The 23087-nt window shown below is 45.4% G+C and overlaps 1 protein-coding gene across 3 annotated transcripts in view; it reads left to right on the top strand.

Annotated features, from left to right (window-relative positions):
* LOC142592638 (putative 4-coumarate--CoA ligase 1) overlaps positions 1-18651 on the top strand; it is a 69990-nt gene extending 51339 nt beyond the window's left edge. For all 3 annotated transcript variants that reach the window (XM_075704202.1, XM_075704199.1, XM_075704210.1), the window contains 4 exons: positions 2772-2869; positions 9322-9466; positions 10692-10949; positions 17579-18651. In XM_075704202.1, the coding sequence (XP_075560317.1) occupies positions 2772-2869; positions 9322-9466; positions 10692-10949; positions 17579-17715 (638 nt within the window). In that variant the 3' untranslated portion in view covers positions 17716-18651. The remainder of the gene's footprint in view (positions 1-2771; positions 2870-9321; positions 9467-10691; positions 10950-17578) is intronic.
* The last annotated feature ends 4436 nt before the right edge of the window (positions 18652-23087 follow it).

The following is a 23087-nucleotide window of genomic DNA, read 5'->3' as shown; positions in this document are numbered from 1 at the left end:
AAAACAAGGAGGGCGGGGCTCGTTTACCTAAACGACACGTGGTCTCCCAGTGCCTATATGGGAGAAGGCGAGGGAGGTATATGCATCGCTTGTGGGCCTCGGTCGAGACGATGAGGGAGAATCTCAGATTAGGGGAGCGCAGCTGGCCTCCTCGCGCCACCATCTCCTCGAGACATTCCCTTCGTTTCTGTCTCAGTTTTTATTGAACCCTTCGGAAACAAATCATAGGAGGGAACGCTTGCTCGACTTCGCTTTAAGATTTCCAGCATTTAAAGAAGCTCCCTGTGGGGCATTGTCTTCTAATTTTGGTAATCCGTTTTGAAGGAAAGTGTCGATAATCCTACGTATGCAGCTATTCCCATCATATGACGAGCTACGTTCATAAGAACGCAAGCGAAATCTCGCACTCGCTCTGTGTAGCCGAGGTGCTACGTCATCGGATGTTCCGGCAAGGTAAACTTTAGTTGAGCAATTTGTGACACCAGTGTGGAAACGATCAACCATTGTTTGGGCGAATCTTAACGGATGCAAAGCTGCCGCATGCGCGGAGCCGCTGCATGCAGACCGCAAGATTCTTGATCCGCCGTTGTGGCAAAGCACCTGCCGGCCGAAAAGGACAGCGATCTTCCCTATGGCGTAATCTTTTTCAATCATCGCGATGCCGACAGCACGATGGGAAGAAATGGGTGTAGCAGCAGGCGCGCAAGCGTTAAAGGTCGCGCGTGCACAAAACAATGTCTCGGCAGAAGACGCTTGTTTCGTCAAAGGGCGCAATGTCAGGCACGCGCTCGCTAATGCCGTATTATTTTGTCCCCGCCTGCACCTTGTTTGTGGATAACGTGTGGGTGAAGAACAAAGCGGGTGAGCTCGTTACACTCATTGCAGAAAATTACCAATCGAAACGCTCCGCAGCGTTAGAGGTGTGTTTTTCGAACGGCGCAGTATTTAGCCTCCTGTTTAGAGAAAAACTGTAATTGTCGCCAAGATTGAATTCGGTGAGAAATGGCGGAACGTTACGGCCAAACAGCATGCGAAGTAAAACTTGTGTTGTTAAATTACGAAATTGCTCAAGCAAGTGCTTGAAAGCGTGAGTCGGTCGTTATGCGCTGTGTCCAAGGGCCCTAGGATTATTGTCCACCACATCAAGTTCACATTTGGTGAAAATGGGGGCCACGTTAGGCGCAATGTCTGAGAAAGTTTAGCGTTTCTGGCCTAATTAAGATCACTGGAAGTAATTACTAAATACTCGTTTTTGCCTGTTTTTGTGCTTTCCACGAGACATGATAGGCTCCTCCAATGACCTTAGTGAACTAGGCGAGGGGAATGTATAGACATTGTTCAGAGTTCGCCGATAAATTTAGCCCGCCTTCCGATAGTAGATCAATAACTGCCACCGAAACGGAACTTCTTGAAAAATTGAGTAACATTATAGCGAAAAGCGCATGCGGAGTTCAAAGCGCGTGAGAAAATTACGGCCTTTGTGAACAATTTCTTCATCTAGTGACCGAATGCGTTAAACATAGGGTCCTTCGTTCTCGGGATTTATATATATATATATATATATATATAATATGGGGGGTGCTGTGTAGGCAAAGATTAAAGTGTGTCGTTCAATTACACCGTAGAATTTAGCCCGGCCTCCTGCGAGAACTATAAGCCACCGAAACAAGTTTGGTGTATGGGACAACATTATACGGTTGGTGACCACGTGAAGTTAAAAGTACGTGGGTTAAGTACAGCATTGGCTAGAAATTTCTTAAGTAAAGGTGAGAACAGCTGGGCGAGTTGTTGCGGCAACGTGACAAAACAGCTCTAAAGACAAACGCAATGAAGCAAAAAGCGATTGAGTGCTATAAAGCGTTATATGCGGACGACAGTACAAACAGGTGTCACATGCGCCCAATGTTTCAGTGTGTGTGGTTTAATTACAAGCACCTGAGATTTGTAATGTAACTGCTCGAAAGAAACAGCTATACTGAAAATTGGGCTGTGATTCTGTAAGGTCGCACAAGTTTGCGGCTTTTTTTTTTTTTTACTTGTTGAGAAACTTACAGACGTCAGTGATCTCTGCGGTAGAGTCGTTTTCAACGACGTGTGAAATGGACGTGAATAATATGTGTCTCAGCATTATAGGTTCTATTCCGAGTAGGCCACACTAACGGCTCACGAAGTAACTGTTTAAGTATTTACATTTATCAGTGATTGCAATATTGCTGCTTACATATGTGAGTTATGTGAATGTTGCTTGTTTTATGCTCTTGGGTGCAAATTACTCATCAAGTATATAATTAACTAAAATTCGGTCATTAAGATTGTAAGCAACCATTTTCTGGCCAGACTGTAATGCAAAGTTGAAGGCATCAAGTATGCAAAGCCATTCGATAGAAATTCGATAGCACAACTTTCGAGACGTATACGCTCTGAAAATATTTTGCATATTGGATTGGGGTCCTATTTAACGCTTATCGGGATGGCATTTTTCGATAGTCTCGATAAACCTCAACGACTACTGAAGCTGAAACATATCTTAAATTCTGGAGGTAACACTCAAAAAGCTAGTTGATTTGCAAACGCCAACTGCTCCACAACCTGTACTTATTCCATAATCAAAATGTTACTCTGTTTGTCTTGCGATTTAAAAAAAGAAGATTATGTAGAACTTAGCTAATAGGAAAGGTGTGCGAACAATTTCCTTGAATTCACACGAAAGATAAACGTAATGTTAGTTCCATAGCGCTGTTCCTAAATTTGCCATCTCTCCTCGGTTTCAGTGTACAGCATGTCAGAGAGCTTTGGATCTGGAATGATATCGCACAAGGGAAAAGATTATGAGACTGTTGGCCCACCGACGGCCATGACGAAGGTGAAAGTAAGTAGTCTTGTTGTATCTTGGCGAGCAACTTAGTCAAATAAGGGGGTGACTCCTTAATGCTCTTGTATATGGCTCTTGTACAGGCCGCCATTGGAACCTGAACCTGGCAACGTTCAACGTTAGAACGCTATCTAGTGAGGCGAGTCTAGCAGTGTTATTGGAGGAATTAGAGGGTAGTAAATGGGATATAATAGGACTCAGTGAGGTTAGGAGGACAAAAGAAGCATATACAGTGCTAAAAAGCGGGCATGTACTGTGTTACCGGGGCTTAGCGGAGAGACGAGAACTAGGAGTCGGATTCCTGATTAATAAGGAAATAGCTGGTAACATACAGGAATTCTATAGCATTAACGAGAGGGTGGCAGGTCTTGTTGTGAAACTCAATAAGAGGTACAAAATGAAGGTTGTACAGGTCTACGCCCCTACATCCAGTCATGATGACCAGGAAGTCGAAAGCTTCTATGAAGACGTGGAATCGGCGATGGGTAGAGTGAGAACAAAATGCACTCTACTGATGGGCGACTTCAATGCCAAGGTAGGCAAGAAGCAGGCTGGGGACAAGGCAGTGGGGGAATATGGCATAGGCACTAGGAATTGCAGGGGAGAATTATTAGTAGAGTTTGCAGAACAGAATAATATGCGGATAATGAACACCTTTTTCCGCAAGCGGGTTAGACGAAAGTGGACATGGAGGAGCCCGAATGGTGAGACTAGAAATGAAATCGACTTCATACTCTGCGCGAACCCTGGCATTATACAAGATGTAGACGTACTCGGCAAGGTACGCTGCAGTGACCATAGGATGGTAAGAACTCGAATTAGCCTAGACTTGAGGAGGGAACGGAAGAAACTGGTACACAAGAAGCCAATCAATGAGTTAGCGGTAAGAGGGAAACTAGAGGAATTCCGGATCAAGCTACAGAACAGGTATTCGGCTTTAACTCAGGAAGAGGACCTTAGTGTTGAAGCAATGAACGACTATCTCATGGGCATCATTAAGGAGTGCGCAATAGAAGTCGGTGGTAACGCCGTTAGACAGGAAACCAGTAAGCTATCGCAGGAGACGAAAGATCTGATCAAGAAACGCCAATGTATGAAAGCCTCTAACCCTACAGCTAGAATAGAACTGGCAGAACTTTCTAAGTTAATCAACAAGCGTAAGACAGCGGACATCAGGAACTATAATATGGATAGAATTGAACAGGCTCTCAGGAACGGAGGAAGCCTAAAAACAGTGAAGAAGAAACTAGGAATAGGCAAGAATCTGATGTGTGCGTTAAGAGATAAAGCCGGCAATATTGTTACTAATATGGATGAGATAGTTCAAGTGGCTGAGGAGTTCTATAGAGATTTATACAGTACCAGTGGCACCCACAACGATAGTGGAAGAGAGAATAGCCTAGAGGAATTCGAAATCCCACAGGTAACGCCAGAAGAAGTAAAGAAAGCCTTAGGAGCTATGCAAAGGGGGAAGGCAGCTGGGGAGGATCAGGTAACAGCAGATTTGTTGAAGGATGGTGGTCAGATTGTTCTAGAGAAACTGGCCACCCTGTATACGCAATGCCTCATAACCTCGAGCGTACCGGAATCTTGGAAGAACGCTAACATAATCCTAATCCATAAGAAAGGGGACGCCAAAGACTTGAAAAATTATAGACCGATCAGCTTACTGTCCGTTGCCTACAAAGTATTTACTAAGGTAATCGCAAATAGAATCAGGAACACCTTAGACTTCTGTCAACCAAAGGACCAGGCAGGATTCCGTAAAGGCTACTCAACAATAGACCATATTCACACTATCAATCAAGTGATAGAGAAATGTGCAGAATATAACCAACCCTTATATATAGCTTTCATTGATTACGAGAAAGCGTTTGATTCAGTCGAAACCTCAGCAGTCATGGAGGCATTACGGAATCAGGGTGTAGATGAGCCATATGTAAAGATACTGGAAGATATTTATAGCGGCTCCACAGCCACCGTAGTCCTCCACAAAGAAAGCAACAAAATCCCTATAAAGAAAGGCGTCAGACAGGGAGATACGATATCTCCAATGCTATTCACAGCATGTTTACAGGAGGTATTCAGAGGCCTGGAGTGGGAAGAATTGGGGATAAAAGTTGATGGAGAATACCTTAGCAACTTGCGATTCGCTGATGATATTGCCTTGCTTAGTAACTCAGGAGACCAATTGCAATGCATGCTCACTGACCTGGAGAGGCAAAGCAGAAGGGTGGGTCTGAAAATTAATCTGCAGAAAACTAAAGTATTGTTTAACAGTCTCGGAAGAGAACAGCAGATTACGATAGGTAGCGAAGCACTGGAAGTGGTAAGGGAATACATCTACTTAGGGCAGGTAGTGACCACGGATCCGGATCATGAGACTGAAATAACCAGAAGAATAAGAATGGGCTGGGGTGCGTTTGGCAGGCATTCTCAAGTCATGAACAGCAGGTTGCCACTATCCCTCAAAAGGAAAGTGTATAACAGCTGTGTGTTACCAGTACTCACCTATGGGGCAGAAACCTGGAGGCTTACGAAAAGGGTTCTGCTGAAATTGAGGACGACGCAACGAGCTATGGAAAGAAGAATGATGGGTGTGACGTTAAGGGATAAGAAAAGAGCAGATTGGGTGAGGCAACAAACGCGGGTAAACGACATCTTAGTTGAAATCAAGAAAAAGAAATGGGCATGGGCCGGACATGTAATGAGGAGGGAAGATAACCGATGGTCACTAAGGGTTACGGACTGGATTCCAAGGGAAGGGATGCGTAGCAGGGGGCGGCAGAAAGTTAGGTGGGCGGATGACATTAAGACGTTTGCAGGGACAACATGGCCACAATTAGTACATGACCGGGGTAGTTGGAGAAGTATGGGAGAGGCCTTTGCCCTGCAGTGGGCGTAACTAGGCTGATGATGATGAGGATGACATGAGAAAGCTAAACGCTGAAGAACTTGCTAAACAACACAGCATAGTAATACTAGTAGTAATAGTAATAATACAACAACAACAATAACAATAATAATAATAATAACAGTAACGACAATAACAATGACAATAATGACAATAACAACAGCAATAGCAATAATAACAACAATAACCCGTCGTGGTTGCTCAGTGGCTATGGTGTTAGGCTGCTGAGCACAAGGTCGCGGGATCGAATCCCGGCCACGGCGGCCGCATTTCGATGGGGGCGAAATGCGAAAACACCCTTGTACTTAGATTTAGGTGCACGTTAAAGAACCCCAGGTGGTCCAAATTTCCGGAGTCCTCCACTACGGCGTGCCTCATAATCAGAAAGTGGTTTTGGCACGTAAAACCCCATAATTTAATTTTTTTAACAATAACAACAATAACAATAACAATAACATGCACAATAAGAAAAAGAAGTGCAGAAAAGAATGCTAAGCAGGATTTCCCTATAGACAGCTCAGACATTCACAATGCCATCGGTCCTTGCGCAGCCACTTGTAACTATTGGACAAGGACGTTGCAGCGCACTAAATATGCCGCGAGCGTAAACTTGTAGTTAACTTCCGTTTCCTCGCTTGTAGGCCACAATGCATTTCCACAATGTTTGTGCGGCTCAAGTTAATTTTCGGTAAATAAAGATTACATTACATGCTAGAGAAACTGAAGGCTAAATCTACCAAACTTAAAGAATTTTTTCTGCTCCAAAATGGCCAAGGTACGTGAAAATACATCGAAATTCGTGATGTTTCACTGACGCATACGGGAGCCGGGGTTCTGCGCAAAATAAGGGAAATGAAAGTGTGACCTTAAAGGAGTAGTGACACAAAAATTTTCGATCTTCTTTCTTCCGCTGCAATAATAGCTAATGAGCCAGTAATCACGGCCCGAAACACCATTTGCTTCAGAGCACGACAGGTAATTACTTTGAGTCTTGTTTGTAGCGACCAGTACAAGTATCGGTTTCAGAGAGCAACAAGATGGCCAAAGCAGGAATGTAAACACAGCTGGGCACGTGATCGCACAAAACTGTGACGTACGCACGCCAGCGCGCTCTCCGGCACGCGAGCTTCGTGTTGCTATAGTTCGTCTGCTACGCCTGCACGTGATTCGCGATGTCCTCGCCATCATCGTCATCCTCGTTTTTGTCCTAAAGCGGTGACTATTTCTTGCAGGCGGGAGTCGCCGCCGTATTAGACATGACCAACCACTTTTCGTTGAATCCACTACAAAGCAGCGACTCGGAAAGTGCGGCTAGCGACAGCTATCAATATGCGTACGCACCGCTACAAGTAGTACGAACCATTCGTAGAGGGCGCTTTGGGAATGAAGCATATTCCGGAGCAGGGCGCAAGACGGGCTAAAAGTCGACACAGCATCAGGCTTGGGGGTACACAGTCTTGGTGGAAGATCATTGGACTGCTCTAAGATCGGCGGGTTTCGTTTATACCGGGCACGCTCGAAATGAAATGAGCAAATCTGGCTTGGCTGCTCTTCAACGGCGTCTATTCTAAGCGTCCAGCGGCGCGCACGAACTTGGACCACTTCTGCCGCTCGCCGAGGGTAGCGAACGAGCAGGCCAGGAGAACTGGCGATCACTGAGGAACGGTATAGGCGGATCTCGCTGGCCGTCGGATCCGAGGCCGACGAATCGCAAGAGCCGTCGGCAGCTCTTAATAAAGCACCTATATTCGTCAACACAATCAACGTCTGCACATTTATGTCGCTTATAAGTGACAGTGCAATTAGTTTTCCCTACGCCGTTGTTACCAGGCGAGCCGATTCGCAGAGACGATTGCAGCAGCGGCTGCGCTGACCGCTTGCGAGTCAAAATCACGCCAATGATTTACTATTTCGCGCAACGTTTTATGAGATGCGCACTTTAGAGGTCACCCTACTCTGAGTTCTTTCGTGTCGGAAAAAAATTTTAGCTGATTGTTTGTGCTGCCTTCAGTTGCAAAAAACAAACAAACACCGCGGCTATCGGAGCGCCGAGAAACTTGCTCGCAGGGCGCGTCCCGACGGCAGTGCAAACTTGTGACGTAGCGTTTTCTCGGTTGTTTACATTCCTTCCTTCATGTCGATGTCGCGAGATGCTGCGTTTTGCGGTTGGCTGTGCGCACGCGTATATTAAAATTCATTTTAAATATGGTCCACGCTATATGCTCCGTTTATATTTTGCAGACGGTGTGTGTGGGCCCACATAGATCCATCTCACACGATGACTCGACTTCGAATTTTTGAGTCAGTACTCTTTTAACATCTTTACCTTCCGCTGACGAGTACAGTCGTCATAAAATCTCGTACCAATATAACAAATGACTACTATAGCCGTCATAAACAAAAATTTGTCACATAGTGAACACATGACGACTATACTCGTCCTATTGCATCTAGTTGCTATTCCTGACACTAGATGGTCACACTTGTCCACGTTGTGCCATTTGTGTCTCGCCTTTCATTATAATGCCGCCCGTGACATCCCCGCATAAAGCACGGCTGGCTCCTCGAAGCGAGACGATGAAAGCGACTGTAAAAGAATGTGTTTTGGTGACTCCTCATTAGACGACAGCCCTGTAGAGTTTTGCTCGGAAACAGAAAGTGATGTGTTCTCATCTGAGGAGCCTGATGACGACTATTCTATGAACGGCCCAAAAGACATTGTGGCTGGCCGTAAGTCTACCAAACGAAGACGGCCTACCAACTACTTTAGGAGCTGCGTACAAGTAGCCACTATTTACATGCATATTTTTGCAACGTCTAGGTTATTTTTTCTTCGTGTTTGCATGTTTCGTATTGTATCGAACCTTGCAAAACGCTTTTTTGCAAGACAACAACGCTAGGCAGTGAAGCCTTCTTCAACCTTTCTTTATTCGCAATTTGTGAAGTAAAGGAGCCCCATTGAATTTAAATAATCATGCCGTTTTATTCAGAAGAAAAAGCTCTAAAATCTGAGCGAAAGAATATTTTCGGTAAATTTGGTACAATGCCCTGCCTTTTTCGCGCTAGGGAAAGAGTTAATCACCTTCGGTAATGATAAATCTTCTTTCGCGAAGCGACTGAAGCTAGAGTCTTGGAAGACTACTTTATCCGCAAAAACTTATTTAGCATATTTAGTATCGCTATTTAGTGTCCGATCTTTAACAGGCGGAAGGGTTCCTTAAAGCGTTGTCACACTATAGGCCAACAATTAGACGCCGATGCTGACGATGGACAAAGAGTCGGCAGGTGGTCTTCAGACAACTTCAGTAGAAGACTGCCTTGTTTGCCGACCAGCATCGACGCTGACGCGACAAACGCCAACATGTTTTGACAGCTTGACAAGCATAGAAGCTGGAGACGCTGACAGAACCATTCTGTCAACCACCGGCTGATGGCACACGGCGTTTGAATGTATACAGAGTTTTAACGTTTTCGCCTCTTGCTTTTCTTTTCATGGAAAGGCTAGGTTGTTGCAAATTGTTCATCCTTCGTGCAGGTCGTTGATGTCAACACGGGCGAGAAACTGGGCCCCAAGGAAACAGGAGAAATACGCATGAAAAGTCCTACATGCGTTAGTGGCTACATGAACAACAGCGAGGCCACAGCCAATCTTTATGACGAAGACGGTTTTATGCGGACTGGTATGTGGTAGTTAGCAAAAATCACCTCTTTGTACATTCGTACAGCGTATTTCGAACACGCACTTTTATGGCGGGCAATGACTTTCGCGGAGAATGACCGTCACCTATGGCGTATCGAACTGACATATGCGAGTTCTTTCGACGAGGACTGCTTTGTTGCGCTGCTAAGCCAAAGGGTGCAGGATCGAATCCCAGCGGCGGCGGCCGCATTTCGATGGGAACGAAATGCAAAAACTCCCGGTGCACGTTAAAGAACCCCACGTGGTCAGAATTATTCCAGAGTCCACTACTACGGCGTGTCTCATAATCATATCTTGGTTTGGCACGTAAAACCTCCAAATTAAAAAAAGAACAGTCCTAATTTGTTTCATCGCGTTCTTTTATTCATGCTCTGTGAAACAATAGTTGTATCTCGCCGAACAGCTGTGCCCACGTTCCACGCATCGCTTTGTCGTGTCACCACGTACGCAATGAATATACACGGACGCATCTCTGGAATTATGTTCTGCATGTACTTACTTTTCTTTTTTTCACAGTGGCCAAACTTAATTTGTTTTCTGGTGCAGCAACTGTGTCGAAACTCGTTTTGTGAATGTGATAGCATGTGAACCGGTGGCACTAACTCTGCCTAACTCTACTTTTTTGCGTAATTATTGTTCTGTATTTTTCCGCTGAGTTATTTCATCCCACGTCGGAGCGCAGCAGTTGCCGGCATCTCTAAGAGGCGCCCACATTTCCTCACATGCATTGAATAATATGAATAAGTAACGATGCGGCTTTTTCAATTCACCTCTCACTGAGGATGGACTGATCGACAATCTCTACTCTTGTATTTCGCTCTTTCTCTCTCTCAAGCAGAGTGATCATGTAGTACTCTTGATGATGTGTCCTGATTCTTTCGCTCGAGCAACTCCAATAGTCGCTGAAGTCGCCAAAGTTCCGCACTGGAATATTATCGCACTAACAGTCTTGTTGAATACGCGAAATAATCCTATTTGTGTGCACGTGTGTGTGTGCAGTAATGTGATTGGGCCCTTCCATGATCGGGCATGTGATTGTAATTGTAATTTATTTACACGAGAAAGAATCTGCTCTCGGTGGCGCTTTGTAGCGCAAAGCAGATAGGTAGGAAGCCTCGCGCATGAGAGCCTGCAAGCCTGCCACCGAGAACGTTAAAAATGTGCACTAGAAGCGTGGCCTCACGTACACATATATGCGCGGACAGGCGACATCGGCTACTACAACGAGTCCGGCGAGTTCTACGTGATGGACCGCATCAAGGATATGTTCAAGTGCATGGACAGGCAGGTGGCCCCTTCCGAGATCGAGGAAGTGCTGACGCAGCACGAGGCCGTCAAGGAGGCAGCCGTGGCGGGCGTTCCTCACTCCGAGTTCGGCGAGGCGCCCAGGGCGTTCGTCGTGCTGAACGCTGGATACGCGCCCAGCGAGGCCACCGCAGCCGAGCTACGAGCCCTCGTCTCTGGTGAGAAGCTGGTGGGCGTTAAACATCCAGGGGAATGTGAGCCAATTTGACTTGTTTGTCTTCGTCAGTATGACTTTTAATGCGACGTATTCTTTGCCTCAATCAGCCGCTTTTCGTCTGCGGTCTGCACATTCTGCCGCACCGCGCCTGCAGGGAGCGCCGCGAGTCTGGAGAGCAGACGGTGCCTCGATGCCAGCGCAGCTCCTAGGAGAGCATTGAGTTACTGTAGGGGCCCCCTTTTCCCTAAAGGGAGGCGTTAAATCTAGGAGAGCGTACACGGTTCTTGGACGTCTTCCTCGCCCGCCGCTCCGTACGGAGCCTCGGGCGAGAACGACATCCAGGTGTCCTAGGAGAACGAACGGGAGACTGGAAAAAAAATTCGCTTTAGGAAGAAAATGGGAGGTGAGACGTTAGTAGAGCGGTAGTATTCCTGAGTATATCCTTCGGTATAACCTGTCCGGCGGGAAAACGCCCTGGAGCGGCTTTACGAGAAAATAAAGTGAAAAACGCAAATATCGCAGTTTGAGATTACCATGGCGGCGGCGGCGGCTGCTGCACATCTGCTCGTTCTGGATCACTTCTGGATTCGTATTCTCACCTGGACCTGTTAAACTATTTGGTGAAGTTCAAAACGTAGAGGCTATTTCTTTTCGCAGGAGTTGTGCTTCACAAGGTTCGTGTTCAGGAGAAAACAACAAATTTCTTTAAATTATGCTTACGTGGTTCTTCCTTCCGGGCTCTGAAGAAAGCCTGCAACAGATAAAAAAGAGAATGATGTCACTGCGCGCTTTCGCGTCCGGATTACAGTCCTCTCTATCATGTTACCAATAAGTGAAGCCCGCATGCCCATCATAAAAAGAAAGAAAAAAGGGGGGCCCGGCGATCATGTTTTCGTCTTTCCTCAGTGCGTGGTTTATCTCGACAGTTATTGCCGTGGCGGATTTCCATCTTCACAACGACGGTGGGGACGTGGCTTCCTGGTTGGCCTTGTGAACCCGCTGTGGCCGATCACTTTCTTTATTATTATTATTATTATTATTATTATTATTATTATTATTATTATTATTTGTAACGGATATGCGGGCTTTGTTCTTTGGAAACAGGATTCAGAGCGCTTGAATCCGTATGCGCAAGCGCTTCTTGATGCAATTTATTGTATATCACATAGCGTCTTTTCAGAGCCCGCGAAAAAAAACACACGTAAGTGATAGCGTAACCAATTTCATTGGGTGTTTCTGAGCGACGTGGGAGCGGCCCGCTTAGTGGTTAATTATCACTACTTGTAGGACCAAATAAAGTTTTCCATCCATCTATCCATCCGTCTGAGCCCGCTGTACAACTTGTCGAATTCAACTTATGCTTAAAACGAATATTTTAGAGGATTGCATTATTGCACTTGACTAATTTCTAATTTGCTAACCAATCACACTTAAAATATTTTCAGTAAGTCAAGACAACTACGAACAATATGCCGTTGGTGGTATTCCCATAGGATGTGCCAAATTTTTCAAACATTTGTTTATGTCACGTGAAGCGTGAAATTTCGTTATCTCACCGTGCCCAAATGTCCAAGACACTTGGAAACGTGGCTCGGTTGGTATCGGGACAAACTTGTGGTCCGACCACAGATCGGTAGCGCGGGCCCATCTGTCGATCTTGTCTGGCGGCATGTCTTACTACGGTGATGGTTCTCGCAAAAAAACAAAAAAAAACATCACTGACGCTCAAATTTACACAGTGCGTGGGACCTGCATAGTTTTTTGTCGCGCTCAGCAGGATTGCACAAAATACTGTGAGCTCTTTAAGGCAATGTCACAAGTTCGTGCAGGGTTACAATGCGGGCGTGTAGGCATGGAAGGGTTGAAAAGCGGTTGAATTGGAACCTATCCATTCTTGGGCATCTAGCGCACATACAAACGAAAGACGAGAAAGAAGACAGGACAAGCGCTTGTCCTCTCCTCTTTCTCGTGTTTCGTTTGTGTGTGCGCTGCCCAAGAATTGTAGGCATCTTATCTTCGAATACTATACCGGGTATTTCAGCGAACACTTCAAAAATTTTTGAAAATTGCCCGTGGCAGACAGTACTATTTTAATCCATGAGCTGATCTAATCAAAGAGGCCGTCGTTACTTGCACAATACAAATTGAAATGCACTATAGACTAGTTAACAAAAAATCACTAATTACGTTTTGATTAATTACCTCATTGCAATTTACAAATTCCAGCCGGAGAGTTTGCCAGGTAGATCTACTTGGAACAAATTCTCAAGATGACACCAGTTTCGAGATAGTAATTCCCGAACTTTTCGCCGAAATACATTGGCGTTCCAGTAACTTGTCCTTCAATGCATAAAACGATGTTTTGTTATGAAAGCGAAACGACAGTGTATTTTTACCGTAAGTCTGACGGCACATATCTCCTATATGGTGTCATCCACACAATTCCTTTCAAATGGATCCGCCTTGCGAACTGACTGGCCAGAATTTGTAAATTGTAATATGTGCCGTAACGTAATTAGTTTAAAACTTAATTAGTTGATTTTTGTTAATTAGTTGATTATGCATTTCAATATTTTTTTTTGCAAGTGATTTCCGCCTCTTCGAGTAGATCAGCTCATGGACTAGAATTGTGCTGTCTGCCACGGGCATTTTTCGAAAATTTTGGAAGTGTTCGCTGAAACGCCCTGTAGTCCCTAGTTAGAAAGCACCAAGATGAATTTGCGCAGCACAGCCTAAACTGCCGCCGTCGTGCAGTCATAGTCGCATGCGACATCTGCGTTTCGCGCAATGGCGACGACGTGCGACACGCATTGAGCAGCGCGAAGGACAAACGCTGTAGCCTCGACCATCACGAAATCCAACTATGCTGCACCACAACACTGACCAGAAGTCTGTAAATGAATTCTTTTTTTACTAGTCTAACGGTCATACTGCGGGCATTGCAAAAAGCGTTGAACTTACGCTTTCTGCATGAAAATATCCGTATAACCACGCTGAAAATACCCTGTTTCTATCTTTGCAACTCTACCTCGTCTCACCCGCGGTCTATTATGCCGTGTAGCCGCCTTCATAACGCGGTGGTCAGATAGACTGTAGTGTTTATCATTGCGTTGGATTAATAGTTATGTGCTGCGTCGCGACACTCGTCGTTCAAACATTTAGAACTGAAGCGGCCTAATTATCTTTGGGCAATGGAAGCAGCGCTTGTAAGCAAAGCAAACCCCACTAACTTAATTGGGTAGCAAATCCCACTGTACCGGTGCCCTTACTCGCTGGGTGTGTTCAGATAAAGACACAAACAAAACGCGGATTTCTTGAAAAAATTCTTATTTCACTAAAGATGGAAAAGAGCGTTCTGAAGACTATTAGACTTCACAATTTCGAAGGCCTATCACTCTAATGCATTGTGACCTGTCAAATTTTTTTGGTAAATTTAGTCTCCTATCACTATTGGCCCACGGGAAGTCAAGTTTATGTGACCAAGAGTATGTTCTTGAAAAACTGCCAAACTTTGGTTTTTTGAGCAACTGCCTCTGACTGATCCAAAAATAAGGGATTTTTGTAGGCTATTTTAGCTAAGGGTTGAAACTGAAATATATTTCTGACAATTCTTCAGAAGGTTTCTCGCAAAGTAAAGAAAGAAGTTTGCAACTACAGCATGTATTTGTACCGCTATAAGACCCCAAAAATGCCAAAAATTGAAGAAATACCGAGAATTGGAATATTTCAGAGATGTTTTAAATTAATTATCATCGACAATTTTTATGGAAATTTTATAGAATACCCACCCAGGCCTGGCAAATTCAGCACTGCTAGAACATGTTGCATTATTTTATTTTAAGGGAGAAAATGGAGCCTATTTAAAAGCCATGTATGGTCTTCCCAACGATGCATCTCCTTCTAATAATAAAATAAGAATCATACATTGATTTTTGAACTCGTTATTTTTGTTGTAATAAAGAAGAGTGACTCAGATTGCGTCTTTCATGCATCTTTTTTGCCATGAAATGAGTTGACCTTGAGTTTTCTGGGCTCCTGCATCCGTATTCCTACTACGGCACGTTGAGGTAGCAAGCACGCGAGAGCGCGTACAGCATGTTTTTTTTAGTCTAGTCGGGAAAACCTATTTCTGGCATTGATCTCTAATTACATGTCCTATCTGAAATGCTCCCCGTGTACGCGAACGACGCACCAGCCTAATGGCAAAGCGCTACTGCTGGCACTGCTACAAGGGACGAGCCAGCTGTTCGGATGAGGACAGTCGCGAAACGGGTCCCGAATATTTTTTCATCTTCACTGAAAATTTTATAGTACGCACAAAAATTCCTCGCACACCGCGAAAATGTGACTGCTTTTCCAACACACATATTTTTTTTCACAAACAAGAAATCATAACTGATACAAGGTGCAAAACTTTTGTCATCGAGTCGCAATACGTTACAAATTTTAAAAGCGCGTGATATATGGAGAACGCCAGGTATAGAGAACACACGCATATATATAAGCGAGAACAAAGGGGGTTAAACCGAGGTGCCCGATTTTTATTAGTCATATGATAAGTCAACAAACACTGACACCAAGGACAACATAGGGGGAAATACTTGGGCTTAATAAATGAAATAAAGAAACATAGAAATGAAAGTGGATGAAAAAACAACTTTCCGCAGGGGGTGAATGATCCCACAACCTTCGCATTTCGCGTGCGATGTTCTACCGATTGAGCTACCGCAGCGCCGTTTCCCCATCCACTTTCTTGGGTATTTATGTTTCGTAGTAGAACCCTGTCAGTGTTACCCATCGCAACCACTATATATATATATTGTAACGGTACGAAAGAACACGCTAGTGAAAGAAGAGCAAGAGAAGGGCAAGAACGGCAAGCAGAAGGATAGAATAGCAGTAGGTCATGGGCATAATTGGTTTTGGGACGGCTGAGATTTGGGTGGGTGTCGTGTACCGTTTGGAACCCGTTCAAGGCGCCGAACTCCCGTTGCATTTTGATTACAGTATATATAGCCGAGCCCCTCGGTTTCCTTTCTCTGATTCATTCATAGCGAGGGTCTCGAACCTGACATTCTTGATGTCAGTAGGTAGCATACGAGGATATATTAGACACGTGCCTACTTTCCTAAGTTCACTTGTTACGTCACGCCATATAGGGCAAAAAATGATGTTCCACATCCGTCCACCATGACTCTGAGTGGCGCTGGCTAACATTCGCCGGGATAGAGCTAGCAAACATAAATGCCCAAGTTAGTGGACGGATTGATAGCCGTCGTCGTACCACAATTTGTAGTGCAACGCACGCGCAATGGGGAGGTTATGGGCTCGGCTCTCACCGGCGATAAGCTATCTTTCCGTCCACTTTCCTTTCCCTTTTCTTTGTTATTTTCTGCATTTCAATTCAACCACCGCTAATTTCCCTGATGCTTTCTTTGTCTTCATGGTCTGTTAGCTTCATGTGGCCGTAATTAACAAAAATCGAGCCCCTTGATTCCCCTTCTCTCGTACACCTAATTAACTAAGGCTTCCAATTCAAGTAAACTATCCCACTTCTGTGATCAAGTATTCATCATGGGAACTACATGGTGATTTGCTTGGTTCGAGAATGAGCGCCGTACGTTGATCCATGTGGGCTACCAGCCAGAATCGCACTTCTATCAAAAGCCACTATTAGCAGAGCACGGCAAAGATTACGGAGGATGATGCGCATATTAAGACACAAAGAAAGCCACGAAGACTATGTGTGTGAACGTTTTGATTTCGTTGGTACTTATACGGGTTGACACGAAAAATTGCGCGCTACCTAATTGAAGAAGACATATTAATATACATGGGCTGTAGCTGAAGCTCGTTTGTCCAAGTTTGGACGTCTGTCCAACGAAGCGTACACTTGCAAGTGGCACTTGCCTAGCTCTTCTTGTCTAACACCTCCAACAACCGTAGTTATCCAGAACAGTGCTATTCGGTCTAATAAACTTCCGAATAAGAAACCCTCAATCTGAGTACGAGTCAAATAGCAAACCAAACACTACTCAATTCATTTTTGAAGTGTTTGAAATTTCGAATATTTGTACGCGCCTTAATGTAAAGCCGTGGGAACCTGCCGGGAAGCACTGGACGGGGGCTATCTTGTTTCCTTTGTCACAACACTAAAACTTCGTCAAGCATGTAGTGTTGCTGTATACAGCCAAGCGCTCCAGCAACGTCGCCTTCGTCTTCGGCCTTTGTGTCTTGCTCACCCTGTGTGTCGTTTCTCTTTCTAACCAACTCGCCAAGCTTTCAGATCTTGCAAGTCTCTAGTTACGTTGGCCTTCGTGTCACTAACGAGTGAGAAGGGAGCGCGAAAGTCCATCTCTTACATGGGCTTCTTTTCCTTAAGTGTGTCCCCACTTCTCACCATTCACGCTTGACAGTTGTTCACTTACCCCCGTATTCAGAAATGCATCTTAACTTGAAGCCCATGCTTGACTTGATATAAGCGACGCCTGTTGAGAACGCGCCTAAGACGCTCATTGCATTTCCTATGATGCCTTCACTACAACGGTTTAAACGGCTGTCCCGTTTAAACGTTCTGCACAAACGTGCTGCGTTTGAAGATTCTGCAACCGGGCATCTTTTTTGTTGCAGCGAATACCGCCCCGCAGAAGCACCTCCATGGAGGCGTGGAGTTTGTGTCGACCATCCCGAAGTCTGACACTGGCAAGAACCTGCGCAAGGACCTGCGAAACGCCTACCTGCAACGCCAGGCAGCTCGCGGACTTTGACAGCTTTCTGGAGCACCCACTGCGAGAGCTCAAGTCGGGTCGAAGAAGCCACCCGTCCCTTGAACGATGATTGTATACGCTCTTGCACTTGCATTCACTGGCTTTGTTCACTCGTGCTATACGCACACCAGTACGAAAGGGAACACAAAATCGTTGTTCTAAGGGCGATCACTGCGGAAATCCGGGCTGGAACATGCCATGCGGCTGATGCACTATAAACATAGTTACTGTGTTGAAGAAAACATCACTTGACACTTTTTTGATCTCACTTCAATATCAAGGATTGGTCAGAAACGCGCAAAAGATCTTTAGTTTTCACGTATTGGTTCCACGTGAACTTACGCCTTTCCTGAAGCGGGTACCTGAAAATTCTTTCTTTGCAAACGAAGTGTTACGCTGTCACCTCTAAATATACAATTAAAATGTTAATTTCTTTACCATATAGTGGATCTCTTCAGAAATGGAGGAAATGACTTCAAGGCAGTCTTATCTATAAGGACAAGTGAGGTTTCATTTAGTTGCAAACAAGACATGCATACTGTTCTAAAGGAAAATATCTAAAATAAGAGACTAAATACTGCGCAGGTAATTTACTTCTGTATACAGTACTAAATATACAAATTCCAAAATTATCATAGTACGAAAAGTATTGTGCTACTTTCCAGATACTTTCAAAATACAAGATACTGCACAAATAAAACAAAGTTTTGCCTCACCGAAGCACTTTATATTGTCAAACCGCAAAATCCCGTATAGCCAAAATATTTGCTTGCCGCCTGAAAGAGTTTTTTTTAATGTATTTTGTGTTAGAGAGCCTGCGCTCTTTTTGATGATATCCCCGCCTACGCTGAAAAGCCTAAGACACAGCAGTGCTGCGCTTCAGTGGTCAGCTGTACTGAATCGTTAAATAAAACACTTACCGAGACGTAAGCAAAACGACTTCTCTTGGTCACTAACTGCGAATGGGATGTCACGTCAATAGCAAAGAGAAAAGAGAATTACGTGCCGAAAAAAGATGGTCTTGAGGGAATTGCTCAGCACAATGAGGATTGTCGATTTCTCATACGCGCACTTACGTTTTTCTCATAAAATCATACAAAACTAATTTTGCTCTTACCGCTGCTTTGTTTTTACGGAAATTCTGCAGAAAAATAATATTTTATAGTCCGGACTATATTGTCACACTTGGCACAGTTATTACTGCGATAGCGTTTATATGGAGACTCTGGCGCATTTCTGCCGTCGCGGTCGTCGTGATGTTCTGAAGTCCAAGGGCGGTAACACCGTCGCCCTGCGCCGAACGCTGTATGTGCGAGTGAACGCGTTCGAAAGGAACCGACGATCGCGACTCAATCTCGCCCGCGCGAGAAGGAGAGAAGTGGGGAGAAAGCGCGCCATTTTGCGTCGCACACGAGGCACCCAACGTTGCGAGGCACCGGCGAACGGGGAGGGAGGGGGGCATTGTTCTACTCCGGCTGCAACTGCGTATGTTGCGGCTGCACGCGGTCTACATCTGCGCGCTGAGGGCAGAGTCTAGGCGCGTCGACGACTCCTAGCTTTGTGCGCGCTCTGTGTTCTCGTCGTTCGGTTTGCGCTGAAGCGATAGACAGCACAAAAGTCCCTTCGCTCGCTGCTTCTGCCGCGATTCCTCACGCCAGCGTTTTGACAGCGAGTGTGCGCGGTCATATAGGGTGATGTGTTCATATCTGCCGCGCGCGTGAACACCATGCTTGATAATTTAGTTAGCAAGCGAATGTTTACAGTTTGATACGGCAAAAGTACTATCCTTACTTCGTATGGCTGTCTGCCAATCTACTATCGCAGTCGATGCTTTGCCTTTCGGGCGAAACTGCGACCTTTTGTAATTGATCCGTTGCTCTGTATTGCGATAGCGATCGCATAGACACTCCAGGCGCATTTCTGCTCTCGGCTTCGCCGTCGCCGTGAGGTTCCATGTAAAGTCCGAGGGCGATAAAATCGTCGCCGCACGCCATATGCAGTATGTGCGAGGGAAGGGTGCGAGGGTGAGCCAGCGATCGCTCATCAATCTCGCGCACGCAACGGAGGAAAGCGGGAAGGAAGGGCGCCGTAGGAAGGGGGCGCGTTCTACTTCAGGCGGTCACACGCGCCCGGCCGGGCCGCTGTGTCTTGAAAGTCATCTGCGAAGGGTACAGAGTCCGCGCTGCTCTGTGTTTTCCCAGCTAAGTTCTCGTTGATGCGAGCGGTAGCAGAAAGGTCAATTCGCTCGCTGCTGCTGTCGCCTTTCCTCACTGCAACGTTTTGTCAGCGAGTTTCCACGCTCATGAAAATAAGATGTGTTCAGGTTTGCTTGTGCGCGCGTCACACCATGCTTGTTAATTTATAGGTATCCCTATGTTTGCAAGCTTAAAGGCCGAGAAAACTACTGTCCTTACTTCGTATGGCTAGCTGTTCACTAATTTGCTATCGCAGTCGATGCTTCACCTTTCGGGCGAAACTGAGACATTTCTTGCCCGTTTTTTAAAGAAGAAATACAAAGTTGAATCCGCCTATGGGGAAGCATTGCAAACTGCTGCCAAGGTAGCGATGGCGGAAAGCAGCCGTTCCGGGAGGGTTGCGGCGTATTCCAGAGAAGCGGGCAACACACGGCGACCCTACCGCAGCGGCTGCTTTGGCAGTTGCTGACTGGCGGCGACACATGTTTATACTAACATCGCCTTGGCCGGAGCTTGCTTCTCTATCAACAAAGGCATCTTTGCATTTTTCGCAAAGAAGTGTAGACAGGTAACTGCACCAATTATTACATTAAATGATTCGGACTTTCAAATGCGATCTTTCTACGAAATGTCAGTAAGAACAATGTAGCGATGAGCACCAAATAATTTTCCTATGATTTTAAGATCCTACGCCCGTCTTTGTGCTACTCCTCTGCTCAGATAAAATTCGCTCAAATGTCAGTTTCACTCGAATTATGCAGGTGCCACAGCGGAGCTTGGTTGGGGGCAAATGCGCTCGTACATGCGTTTGCAAAAGTAAAGCCAGAACTACAAGCACGCTTGGCGGCGCGCGCAGACTCGCGTCTACGCGCTTCTGCGAGTTCGCGGGCGATGCGCAACACTTCGTGCGCGCCGGAGTGTGTTCCACGCATCTGTAACCACGTGACAGAGAGAGACCAATCAGAGGAAGCGGTTGTCCGAGCGCCTCACCCACCGTTGCATCGCCGGCAAGAGCGTTCGACACATCGGCCCCGGCATCTACGCAGCTATGACGTGGTGTAGACCGGCATTCCCTTGCACCGACCGCAATGATATCATGTGCTGAAGCGCTTTCTTAATTTTTTACTCCGATTTTACAATAGAGAGGGATATAGAGATAAAAGGAAGGAGGGGATGTTATCTAGTCAAGAGTCCGATTGGCTGCCCTAGACTGGAGGAAGGAGGAACGGGAATAGAAAGAAGGGAGAGTGAGAGAGATGTGGAGAGACGTGCATGCACGGACAGCACTACAGAGTCAAAGGCCTTTCCACAAGCAAGACGTTCTCAGAAAGCACAAAAGTGCCTTCACTGTCTTCTGCACCGGTGATCGGTGCGGATAGTGCTCTAGTTTTGTCTGTTCACTCAGAAGACGATCATCTATTTTCCTGAACTCAATAGAGAAAAGGAATAAGTTTAGCAGGTTTGATAAAAATTTTAAAAGTAGTAGTACCCATGTGGTACTAAAGTAGTAGTACCCAAATTTTAGTACCCAAGGTGGTGAAGCCGGCTGGATATCAGGCAGATGTCGAGCAGTGCTGCCATCCCTCAAGAACTTTCCTTAGATATATGGATTCTAGGTCTTGTTTAGGGAAACAGGGCAGTTTGCTCAAATCTAGAGAAATTCTGCGCTAAATCACGGAGAGAAAAAAAACTCTCAGATGTGAGAAACCTCTATAACGACATTGATAGCCGATACATGCAATTGCTGACGTGATGGCACGTTTTAATTTCAGTCACCGCAAATTACAATCGCATTACCATGTAAAGTATGATCTATGGTCGTACTGCAGCGCAGTGAATGAGTCTCGCCAGGTAAGCGACGGGGCTTGGAGGCACTGGCTCATGAACGAAGCACTCCTACTGCGCTTTTACCGTTCGTACCTCTAGCTGTGCTGTCAATTTCTGTGCACATTGAATGAAATATGTATCTGTAACCGGCGAAACAAATATATTTCCCACTACAACTGCAATATCAAACACAGGAGCACCGACAAAGCTTGGCGTAAGCGGACGCATAAGCCTATAGCGCTGAGCAGCAGACCATGCAGGAGTGTAGTAAAATTTACCTGAAACCACCCATAGGCAGAACACCCTGGGAAAACGTACCAGAATTCACGTGTTCTGGTGAGTTTTGGCATGCAGGGAAGAAAAAACATTGTTTGCACGCCTGCGTGCCGGAGATGACTTGTGAGCGCGTAAGCGTAGTGGTCAGTACACAGCATGCCGGAAAAATTTATTGCACATCTTTTACATTGGTGTCGTACGGGAAGTGGCACACTGTTGTGACACTGCTGAATTCTGTAAAGGAGGTTTACCCCTCATGTTTCCTATAATTGAAGTAAGGTTCCGTGTGAATCTTGGCACATTGTCGATGTCCAAAGTTGTTTTGCATGTAAAGCAAATTACAGATGTCTTCTGCGGTGAACACAGTGAGGCTTCAAGCAGGACCAAAGGCTGTTACCAGACGCACATAACCAATGTCATCGTTTAGGAAGTTTTTCTGAAAGTAGTTTTCAGCCAACGTGAACGAGTGACACTCTTGACGCGGTCTGTTGTGGCGAGTGGCGATGGTGTTAGAACGACTTGCACAGTGTAGATGCAGATTCAGATTCTTACAGATATTGGCACGTACCCGCGCTGGGGGATTTACCTAGAACCGGGTAGGTGAAAGTCACATACTTTTTCATTTTGATAAAATCTTGACAGTCTCTCTAATCTCTATCTTTAGATTCTTGCTTACCTGTTATAAAATTTTGTTCTCTTATTTTATAATTAACTTCGCGTTGTACCTTTTTTTATGCAGAACGACACGCACGTGCACCTTCTCTATAGCCTTGGCTAACGTGCGTCCACTTTCCACTGCAGTCGCATTGAATCGTGACACTTCATCTGATTTCTATAGTCGCTGCTAGCGCATTCTGGTCTCCCGATGATCAGAATGACTTTCAGCTCGTTTTCGCTTTATCTCGCGGTCAGTTTCTGACAAGACAAGCTGAAGCTTAGGCGTCACAGACCATCATTTCAGCTTGAAAGCAATGGCTTCATTTTTTTAAACGAGCTAGAACATAAATAAAATTAAACTAAAATTTGTAGTCGATTTTGATAACTGAAATGAAAATTTAGCTTTACAGAAAACAT

Source organism: Dermacentor variabilis, chromosome 1 (assembly GCF_050947875.1).
Source record: "Dermacentor variabilis isolate Ectoservices chromosome 1, ASM5094787v1, whole genome shotgun sequence".
Taxonomy (NCBI): domain Eukaryota; kingdom Metazoa; phylum Arthropoda; class Arachnida; order Ixodida; family Ixodidae; genus Dermacentor; species Dermacentor variabilis.
Note: the sequence above shows the minus strand (reverse complement) of the source record. Positions and strands in the feature narration are given on the sequence as shown.